The following is an 11,985-nucleotide window of genomic DNA, read 5'->3' on the forward strand; positions in this document are numbered from 1 at the left end:
ACAACATAAAGGAAGGGTTGCTGTATGAGATTAGAAAGTGAAGTTCACAAAGCATGGCAGATTTTTGTAAGAAACAGTAGATCAATGAAACTATTGAACTGTGTGGAAAAAAAGCCCCGATGAAAACAAACACTATCCAGTAATGTTATCTTTTTAGTAAAAATGGTTAAAATGTTAGTATTTCCATGTTTCACACAGGCTTTAAGGTTTAAAATAGAGATAAATTTTATAATTTGCATGCCTAATTTTAATTAACAGCTGAATGTAAAAATGCAAATGTAAGAAATTATAAAAGAACTAGGATTTTTATTAGGTATTACATTCATTTGAAATAAATAAAATTAATATTAACTACTGCTAGAACACTACATCATAGAGTTTGAGATAATACAGAAGATTAGCAAACAATTAACCAGCTTTTATGTGCAATGTGACACTTGCCTGTAAGAAATAAGTATTCTCGAAAGCGGTGTCAAGATATGTAAATGGATGATTTGTTTTATCATTCATCACAGCTCCTAATAAATTCAAAAATCATGACTTCTACAGGTACTAAAAATAGGCCACCAATGATACAGGAGAGATAGCTTCAATGAAGAATGACTTTTTAAACAATTCATTCTTTCAATGACAGCAATTAGCACTACAGACAGGCAGTGATTAGGTGTACATTTTTATTATTATTATTCATTCTACCAGTAGCCCTAAACCTGATTAAGTAAGAGATAGCTAGGTGATATGTTAGTCTTACTACCACTCACCTACACTTCACATATGTAAAAATACTTCTTATAGGAGATTTCCAATGCTAATGTAAAGTTATGACACTCCATCCACGTTTTAGGCCATTAATCATGTTACTTATTCTTTAACATCTACTTTCTGTAAATGAAATTAAAGGTAATGTACTTGTCTCATTCACACTAAATGTTCAGAGAAAAATGAGTTGTCAGATTCAAATGATAGGACTTCACATTTTCAGTTTTACTGTGTAACATATATTTTAAGGGTTTGATTTCCCATAAAAAATGGGGATTTTTCTGACAGAGCCTAGAGGGGTTAGTATTCTTTATATTTTTAACATTTAAGTCAGAGCTGTCAGACTGCATCCCAGGTGATTCTCTATTCCCATCAGTCATGGCCTATAAAACTATAAGGTTAAGTTAGGAATAGGCAGTCTATAAACAATGTTTCACTAAATCCACAGGAAAACTCACTCCTATTAAAAAGTACAGGATACATTAGTTTATATTAGCACTATATATTGCTTGTTTTAAAATTTCAAAATAAGAATAGATAAATACAGAAAACATTCCCAATGACAACATTATGACCTTTATTTGATCAGGAACACAGATTCACAAACAAGAGTTTAGTTGATCTCACATTGCAAATTATTTCTCTCTTTTTTAATTGCAGCTAGCCCATACTTAATAAATGTATTCCGTTATATTCTACCCACAGAAAAAAAGTTGTGCTTGCTGGCCATAAACCAATATCAGGTTAACCTCAGATCAACTAGCAGTTCCCATAGTACTGAAGTAATAAGAATGCTTTGCCCTTTCACCGAAGGATCTTTAAAGTACTTTATAAACAATTAAAACTCATAACACTTGTGTGAGGTGGATAAATTTACAGGAGTTCTACAGATCATAAACTGAGGCACAAAAAGGTTAAAGGACTTGCTCCACAAAGCAAGCAGATTCAGAAACCAGGAGTCCTAAGTGCCTCCTAGTACCCTACTTTGTGACCAGATCATGTGCCTTATATGATATTTGTGTATACCTTGCTGTATAGTAGAAAAGAAAACTACAGTCAGTTTTGATTGGTTTTCACTGGTGACTGAGTTCCCAAAATGTTTTTAATTGAAATTATTTCAGGGACAGATGTAGGCATGCTGTTTACACAGTTCTTCAAAAATGCTTTCTTGTGTATCTTAAAGAAATGGAAGAGGTCAGTATTTAAATACATGTTTGTAGAATCATATATAGCAGTGTCTGCCCCAACTCTTTTAAAAACCATTCTCACCTCTCGCATCCATTCTCGAATAGTTTTGCCAGCTTCTTGATGCCACACATTGTGAACAGAGTCTGTCAACGCCACAGCAGTTACCTTATTCTTTACATCTGCCTCTCGTTGAATCATCTGTTAAAAAATATGGGCTTTAAGTTCTTTTTTCACTTGAATGGTGTCTGATTAGTGACAGATAATGATTTTAAATTAAAAAAGCGAGAGTAATACAAGTTGACTTCACTTGTTTTAAAGTTTATACAAATCCTAACACTTCCAGACATACAGAAAGACCTAATATTTTTTGATAAAAGAAATAATACTAACTTTTAACTCACTGAACTATTCAGTCCTATTATTTTCCATGTGGCTTGACAATTCTAGGATGAAAGGTATCATAGTGAAAAAATGGAAGATTCCCTGAGGACACCTTTTACAAGTTTTTTCAAGTTCCTATTTCTGTGCTTCAGGGAAGCTGGAACCCGTGGTTCACTGTAAGCTACTCATGACTATCATCTACTAATTTTCAGTAGATTGCTGTAGTTTTTCTGATGTACAATCTTACTTTGACTTGTACAGATTTTTTTTCTTTTTCTATCCAATTTAGCTGCCTTGCACTCCTATTATGGAATTCTTTGTGGTCTTTCTCATGCACACTATCATCAGAGCCTATCAATATTATTTTGTTTGCTAATATACTTGCCTCCATTAAAATTTGACCCAATGACATATCTAAATGATGTGATTACTAAAAATAATAAAATGATTGCTGCAAATAACACACATGAATTGACAAAGATGCTCTAGAACTCAACACTGGTCTTCAAGATAAAGGGACTGCAAAGGAAGAGTGATATCAAAAACAGAAAAGTTTTTAATCTCCTGACCCTAATTGGTAAGAAACAGATCAAAGAAAGTATAATGAATTATAGTTATAGAAACTGCATTTCACAACTATTATTTTCACCATTGTATATGTTGTACTAAATGTCATTATTTTTCCAACTTCCTCTCTTGTAATGGCTACATGGACAATTTCTCTCTATAAAGCCAGCCCTTCTTTGTTAATAGAATCAACTATTTTTCAACATAATAGACTACTTCTCTGAAATGACGAGAGACCATTAAAATGGAGTTGTGAATGACTTTTCATATCATAAACAGACATGAACATTGAAATCCATACTTTTGATACAGAAGCAATGTTTGCCAACATCCTGTACAAACTGTCTTGCTCTTTCTATTTCCGCTAAAGAGTACTGTAGACATGCACATCCTTTTCACTGAGCACTACTAATATTACCACCAAATCACCTCTGCATTTCCACATCTTAAATTGTCATGTTTCATGTTTTCCACTTATGCATATTTTAAAATGAATGTAATGAAAATAATACTCTGGCTAGCTGGAAAATATTCACCATCACTGCAAAGTGAACCTAGAAATTCCCATACCAGGTCAGACCAGTGGTTCTTTACCTATCTCTGATAGTGGCCAGTATTAGATGGTTCAGAGGAAAGTCCAAGATACCTTGGAGAATTTTGTAAAAACATTCAGCTTGTTTTGATGAAAGATATGAATGGTATGAGGGCTATAGCTAAAATTATTAGATTTTCTATCATTGTACAAGGCCCCAAATAGGCTCAAATTCTATAAAACACATGAAGATGTTGATTCTTCATACACTATAGAAATCACCTGTTCCAAAACCACCTTGCTCTTCTTACACACCCTGTCAAGAGTCAGGTCAAAAGACCCATATGAGCAGAGTCACTGTAGTATACCAAACCCTGGGTCATACCGTTCTATTTGAAGATTAAGCGGGTGATCCATCAGTTCCAGGAACCAAAACCTTCTGGGACAGCCAAAGGCTAACAACAGTGATGTGCTGGAGGGAGCTCCCAGGTGAAAGTTCTGCTACTAAACTGAAGGGAAGGCTACAGAAATTTCACTACCTCTTATGGAGCTTGCCTCCTCTCTGGATACTGTTAAATAACCCTTGCAAGAGATGATTTACCTCTAGAGTTCATAAATATACTTTTGGACAGTATTTCCCCCCTCCCTTTGTTGTGGTGGAAATGCTGATTGCACCAACTGACTTATCCTTTAAAAACAATTCCAAGGGAAGGATACCTACACACTGCCCCTACAAGATCTTCATACCCAGCTTCCCTAAATTATACAGTTTGAACAATGTACTGTACTATCAATATACTCTGTTTAGCTTTCAGAAACACAGAGCACAGTTTTTCAGCAACTGAAAATGAGTTCTTATGTGGGTAGGTAAATCTAACTTAGCTAGATCATAATATGTTCTTATACAATTAGAGACCCATTCTGATAATCTTGGTGAGGAAACTGATCCTTTCACTTTCACAATGGCTACGAACAATCTAGGGGCGTTCCTGAATGGTTTTGTCCTGATAAGGTAATATGACAGTGCCCTTACTAAATCAAGTGTATGAAGTCTAGCTTCCCCCAAGATGGAATGAGGTTTGGGTAAGAAAACTGGAAGATGAATAAATTGGTTCACATGGAATTCTGAAACAACTTTAAGCAGGAATTTGGGATGAGGCCTGAAAATAATCTTGTCCTTATGAATCACTGTATAAGGGGGACCCACCCTGAGGTCTGAATCACCCCTACTTGTCAAGAGGATATAATGGCTACTAAAAAAAATAGTCTTCACTGTTAGATGGTACAGGGAACAAAGGGAGAGTCTGTCAACCCTGTTAATACTATATTGAGGTTCCCAAGAGGGAGATGACTCCAAAATTGGAGGGAAAACATGAATAAGGCCCTTAAGGAATCTAGCCACTGTAGGGTAAGAAAATACAGTGTGGCCCTGAATACGAAAGAGGGTGATGTGCAAATATTCCTAAGGAACAATCAGAAAGTCCATATTGTTTCAGAGCTAGTAAATAGTCCAATATCACTGAAATGAGTGTTGTCGAGAGAGAGAGAGAGAGCTAGTGCTGAGATGACCAAATATAAAATCTCTTCTGCTAAGCTTTATAAGTCAGTCTAGCTGAGGCTTTCCTGCTTTGGAGCAGAAAGTTTTGAACTTCAGCTGAACAGCTTCTTTTGGTGACCGTCAGCCAGCTGGTATAGCATCTGACTGCTGTGCTGCAAAACTGTTGGGCAGAACAGGCAAAATGATCAGCAGCTACCACTGAGAAGCTTACCAGATCTGAATTACAGAATTGCCTGACCTGTGCTAGGACTATCATGGTCCTCGATCCAGTATCTTGCCTAAATCCTCAGGACCATCAATATCACAGAGGTCTGGGTGAGGGGGACGCATACATTAGTCCCAGTGTCCAGGGATTCAAAAAGGCATCTAACAGAGAGTCTAGATGGGAGCCCCTCTGGAGCAGAACACTTGGCATTTCTCAGTCTGTGGCACATAAGTCTATTGTGCTGACATTAAACATCACAGCTATGCATTAATTATGTCAACATATATTCAAAAATTTGAGAAAGGTTATTAAACTATGTCTCTATTTCTATAGGACTCCACCAATCAAAATTTATCCTCTACAGCTGTTGGTATAAGAGCTCTCTGGGGCTTCTGACACACTTAGCCCTTCCGGGCACTCCTGATTAGGAATGGGCAAACTGATTCAGTCAAAATAAGAAATGGTCCAAAATTTCATACATTTCGTGAACTGAGTATAAACTCTTTTTTAAAAATTTGAATTGGTTGGGAAGTCTCTCCTTCCTCTAGGCCTTCCACCCTCATTTGCTGGTTAAGATATGATATAATATTGGTATGGAGTACTTGTGGCACCTTAGAGACTAACAAATTTATTTGAGCATAAGCTTTCGTGGGCTACAGCCCACTTCTTCGGATGCATGGATATGGTATTCCTCAGGTTTCAATGAACACCCAAATGGGCACAAATTCTCAGTAGACGTGCTGGGCTCTGTGAATTGTTTGTAAAAGTAATGGGGCAGGGGAAGGACAGAAGAATTCACAGCCGGGGAGCAATTGGGAGAATTTTCTCTGAAGACCCCTCCATATAGAGGGGGGACATAGTGCTTATTTCTAAAGACTCTAGTTGCTCACTTGGGAGAGGGGATATGCCTGTAAGCCCTTCCTATGACTCTTTCAAATCTTCACTTCACTCACACTCATAAAAGCAAAGTAGTTAGTCCATCCTAGAGCAGGATTAACTTCTGCTTTATGACTGCCATTTGAATGAGCTTTCCTCTTCCCTGGAGAAACACTCCATTTGATCAAGTAGCAGGTTTGGCTGGGTTGGTGCAAAAAAATGTTAAGGATATTACAATAAGTATAAACCAACAAATGTTCACCTGGCCAGCGAATTTCATTGTTTTCAGGGGTTTAAGTGATTACAGGAGTGTGACATTAAAGTAGTATTTTTGTGGCAATACACAAAATATTGCTGGTACTATTTTGTGAATGGTGCAAATAAAACTCACAATACAATTCTTTGGTATAAAGGCCTCAGGCTGCAACTCTATTAAAACTTTAAACTTAATAAAACAGTTACCCAGCCTCTTTCAGTCCCTGCAATTTTAATACAGGGCTTATAGGAGAAAAGCCTTTGAGGAGCTATAATAAACCTAAAGAACATCAAGTTCCCAACACACTTTCCTTGCTGATTTGTGTTACAGAATAACTTGCTACAGGGCTTGCTTGCTTCTAAGTGTGGAGTCACTATTGTCTGCCATGTCCACCTCCAATTACCAAACCTGAGGCCAATTTGGGGTACCAGGTTAAAACACAGACCACTCCTACCAGTGCCATAGGAACCAGGTAGTGGTACACAAACTGAAATACCAGTCATATTGGTGGAAATCTGACTCAGAGTCTCTAACTGAGCCTCGTCAAAGCAACTACAAATTGAGCAATCTAGTCCTCTGGAATGGGACCCACTACCGTCAGTCTAAAACATGATTCAAAGTATAGAAAGCTCACAAACTCATCTAACATCTTCATCTAATGTCTGGGGCTACAGATCTTTCTGTCAACCTGCCTGCCATTGGTCACCATCTACGAGATTTGATAATAGCTCCTCGTTGGTCTCCCAAAGCCTGTTAGAAACCTGTCACCTATAAATGAGATAAAATGTTGGCACTCTGATTAAAATCTGATAGATATAAAGTTTTCCTAAGTAGAAGGCACAGAGATTTTGCTCTCTGCTAGAGCTCAGTCAAGACACTCACCCCAAAGGCATCTACTAGAGGAGAGAAAAGCCATACATTATTATTGACATGCTGATAAATTAGCTGGAGAAATGCAGGCTTGACAGAACTACCATTAAGTGGATACATAATTGGTTAAATAATTGCAAACAAAGAGTAACTATTAATGGAATAATGTCAGATTGGAGGGAGGTCTCAAGTGGAATTCCACAGGGATCTGTTCTGGGTCCAGTATTATTTAACTTCTTTATTAAACACCTGGATGTAGGTATAGAGAGCATACTGATCAAGCTAGCAGATGACACAAAGCTGGGTAGGGGGTTGCCAAAACTTCAGAAGATCAAACTAAAATTCAGAGGGATCTTGATAAATTGGAGAATTGGGCTATAGACAACAAAATTAAATTCAGGAAAGACAAATATAAGGTGCTACATTTCGGGAAGAAAAACAAAATTAACAAATATATAATGGAGGAAAACTGGCTTGGCTGCAGCACTGCTGAGAAGGATCTGGGAGTTGTGGTGGATCACAGCATCACCATGAGTCACCAGTGTGATGCTGTTGCAAAAAAAGAGAATGCAATTTTAGGTTGCATTAACAGAGGCATAACATGCAAGTCACAGGATGTGATAGTACCTCTCTACTCAGTGCTGGTTAGGTCTCAGCTGGAGTATTGTGTCCAATTTTTGTCATCAATGTACAGAAAGGATATAGAGAAACTGGAAAAGATCCAGAGGCGAGTGACAAAGATGATCAAAGGGATGGAATGCAAGCCATACGAGCAAAGGCTGAAGGAACTGGGTATGTTTAGTTTAGAAAAGAGGAGATTAAGTGGGGATATACAGTGGTCTTCAGATACTTGAAAGGCTGCCACAAAAGAGATGGAGAAAAGTTGTTCTCTTTTGCCACAGAGGGCAGGACATGAGGCAGTGGGTTCAAACTACAGCATTGCAGATTTAGGTTAAATCTCAAGAAAACCTTCCTAACTGTACGAATGGTAGAACAATGGAACAGACTGCCTCAGTAGGTTGTGGAAGCTTCTTCACTGGAGGTTTTCAAAAGTAGGCTGGATAGCCATTGGTCTTGGATGGTTTAGACACAACAAATCCTGCATCTTGGCAGTGGGTTAGACTAGATGACCCCTGTGGTACCTTCTAACCCTATGATTCTATGATTTAATGGATAATTTGCCTCCAGCTAATATTTTCAATGAAGGTATTTGCTGGGCTACCATTAAAGAGTCTGATCTGGTAGGGAACCATACAGAACCATGGAAGAAGAGACTTGAATTGGCTGCATTGCACTGGATTGGCAAACTGGTACTTTATCCTGGTAACAGCCATCTTATGAGCCAGATCTAAACTTTCAGTTTTTAAAAAAGTCTCTATCCCTCATAGCTTTGAAGAAAACTTACAAAATGTGACTAGAGGGTAAACCAAAATAGTAAGGTCTGTCTCAGGGCATGTCTACATGGCAGCTAGGAGATGTGAGTCCCAGCTCAGGGGGACATATGTGTATTACCTCTGCTTGAGCTAGCACACTAAAAATAGCAGTGTGGCCAGATTGGCACAGGCAGTGGCTCAGGCTAGCTACCTGAACCCAGGGGGTCAGGCTGGATTGTACTTGGCCAGCTAACCCAAGCTGCCACCTGTACCACCATGGCCACACTACTATTTTTAGCACATTAGCTCAAGCAGAATTAGTGTGTGTATTGTCTACCTGTGCTGGGAATCACACTTCTGCAGCTTTTAACTCTTTAACACTCTTAACTACTTCACTGCTGATGAAAGCACGGAAGAAAGAAGAGGGAAAACTGTATTGAAAAGTCTCGAGTATATAGTCTACTGAGTGGTGTCTCATGTTGGTGTGCCAAGTTGGTAGAGGCTGGGCTGTGGAAGGAACTTGGGAGAGTACCTTCACATAGTATTTTCCAGTGTCCCCTGGCCTGCAAGGCACTGTGTAGGTTTTTGAATACCATATCTAGTAAAGTAGCAAGTTGTTTGGCCACTCAGATTTAAGAAGAGGCTTGAGAGAATGAGGAAAAAAGCTCAAAGGGTCTAGTGTCACATTATGGAAGAAAGATCTAAAAGTAGGGGAAATTCACACTAAACAGAGAGAGAGAGAGAGAGAGATAATGAGAAACTTTTGCTCCTTGTCTCCCAAGCTCTCAAGTGTAGTGTCCCACCAGTCTCAGTCTTGTTTACTAGACTATTCAACATCTAAATGAAGCATTGGGAGAGCTAAGTAAACAGCACAGGCTCACTGCCAGTGCTAACTTTTTACCTTATTCTTCCCTATTCGTCTTGTTCCCCTGGCTCTGACTGCCAACCTTTCTGGCTCCTTTCTCCTACTGACTTGGACCTGTGAACTTACCAGTACACCTACTGCTGTGAAGAAAGCTTCAGATTCTGGTGGGGTGGGCTACCAAATCCTCCTGACAATCTTTTGTGAGTCAATTCACCTTGTAAGCCAATTACCATGAGACTAGGTTTAAGGCCTCCGATCCACATGCAGGCTAAACTTACGAAAACTCTCTACTAGCCATTGTCAAGCAAAAAACCGAGGGAATGGTAGACGGGACAACAAGAGAAGAACCTATTTCTTGCCATGATCCTCAACCCTGTCTAGAACAGGAAAATAGGCCACATTTGAAAACGTGTTACATACCACAACTTTAAACTGAGTTTGCAACTAGTGTAGATATAGTTTAACAACTTTTAAAAAGTGCTAGCTATTCTAGTTGACAATATGTGGGAACCTATGGTTGATCAGCTAATATGTTTTCAAAGGTGCTAAAACCTTGTCTACGCTAAGTGCTGAACAGTGTTTAAAATGTTAATGATCATTTTAAAACACTATCTATTTTCCTAGTCCAGATAGGGACTTAAATAGGGTCCATACCATGCCCAAAGGACCAGAGTCTAAGGACTCATCTACATACAGTATTGGCACCGATTTAATTTAAGATATGATTTTAAACTCATTCCGTTAAAACCAGTGCCAAAGGATGTGTGGACACTTATTTCAGTTTAAACCAAGCTTATATTGATTGATCTTAAATCAATTAGGAAGAGGTTTAAGCTAAAGAGAAATAAACCCCTCAAACAGAAATAAGAGTACTTATACAGGAGTTTGGACTAGTTTAACTAATTCTTTAATCTTTATACTCCCCTCTTCTCTTCTGGCTATGTCTGTGTGGCAATTTTACTTTGAAAAGTCAGTGTTTAATGCACACAAAATGCACCCCTCTTCTTGACTGCTCAGATGGAGACTCTACTTTCCCTCTCTTCCCTTCTAAAATAAGTGAACTGCCATCCCTGTCTTGACTCCCCCACTTCCTTGCCTTGCTGCCCCCTATGGTTCTCTTCTTCCCTGTACCCAGATGTACCACATCCTTGACTCCCTCCATCCCCTGGCTCACTGCCTTCAGGGCTTCTCCTCCACCCAGATCCCAAGTACAGGAGAAGTTCCAAGGCAGCAGGAAGCAGGGAATGTTGCTGTTGAGTCTGGGGCTCTTGACCCAGCAGCAGCTTTTCCCTGAGTCCCCTCTCCACTGCCTTCCACTGTGCCAGGACCTTCTCTGTGCTACAGGATCATACATTGAAGGCAAGACTCAGTGGCAGGGCAGGTCTATGTCCTTAGCCCCAAGGCTCTTGCACACAGCTCTGCTGAGCCCTGAAGGTCATGGGATTGGAGGAGCTTCTTGTGACAGCTCTTCCTACAGGCTCTAAATTCCAATGACTGGCCATCAGTTCACAAAAGTTGGCAATATTACAATATTGCCTTCTGCTGGCTGCTCAGAGGAGACACCCTTCCCCCACCACCACCCCCAGGTTGGAAAAGTTGCCATTCTCTCCATCTCTCACATCCATCACTGTCCTCGACATTCCCCTCAGCCTCCCTATTGCCCCCCCTCACATCCTCCTTCAACCTCTAAATCTGCCTCTTGCTCACCCCAGTGCCCTCATTAAGGGCAGCCTCACTTCCACGTGACTGTAAGGAAATGGCAGCCATCTTGCTGGCTTTAGCTTCACTGACAAAAATAGGAATAGTGGCAATTTTGAATAAGGGAAAATTTGTGAGTTGGCAGTATTTCATCATGTTTTCAAGAGACAGATAAAAAACAACAAAAATCACTAGTCACAATAAAATTGCAAGAGTTGGCAGTACAGCAAAAGAAGCAACCTGAATCCAGAATATGAAGTTTTCTGATTTTTATAGAATAAGACTAAAATAGATATAACATTACTCTGTTGCACCTTTAAGACTAACAGAAGTATTGGGAGCATAAGCTTTCGTGGGTAAGAACCTCACTTCTTCAGATGCACTTCTTGCATCTGAAGAAGTGAGGTTCTTACCCACGAAAGCTTATGCTCCCAATACTTCTGTTAGTCTTAAAGGTGCCACAGGACCCTCTGTTGCTTTTTACAGATTCAGACTAACACGGCTACCCCTCTGATACATTACTCTGTTGTATTTTATGTGATCTAAAGCTACTGTACTCAAATAAATATATATAACAAATTTGTGAGAATGAAAGAACTAATACACAAGGGTTGAAAGGGGAATTTAGGTTGAGAGCAGGGCCGGCTCCAGGCACCAGCTTAACAAGCAGGTGCTTGGGGCAGCCAAGGGAGAGGGGCGGCACCTGCGGCAATTCAGGGGCGGTAGGTCCCTTGCTCCCTCTAGGATTAGACCTGCCGCTGCCGATTGTGGCTTTTTTTTTTTTTTTCCCAATTGCCGATTGCGATCGTGGCTTTTTTTTTTTTTTTTTTTTTTTTTTTTTTTTTTTTTTTTTTTTT

At 39.3% G+C, this 11,985-nt stretch overlaps 1 protein-coding gene across 2 annotated transcripts in view; it reads right to left on the reverse strand.

Moving 5' to 3' along the window:
- Nucleotides 1-11,985, reverse strand: part of FAM172A (family with sequence similarity 172 member A) — a 319,644-nt gene that overhangs the window by 93,605 nt on the left and 214,054 nt on the right. Inside the window, exon 9 of one of the 2 annotated variants that reach the window (XM_024206925.1) lies at nucleotides 2,029-2,145. The exons of the other annotated variant lie outside the window; for it this stretch is intronic. Within the exon in view, the coding sequence (XP_024062693.1) occupies nucleotides 2,029-2,145 (117 nt within the window). The remainder of the gene's footprint in view (nucleotides 1-2,028; nucleotides 2,146-11,985) is intronic. 2 annotated transcript variants of the gene reach the window in all.

This window comes from Terrapene carolina, unplaced genomic scaffold, assembly GCF_002925995.2.
Source record: "Terrapene carolina triunguis isolate 2854851 unplaced genomic scaffold, T_m_triunguis-2.0 Scaffold69, whole genome shotgun sequence".
In the NCBI taxonomy this organism is placed as follows: Eukaryota; Metazoa; Chordata; order Testudines; family Emydidae; genus Terrapene; species Terrapene triunguis.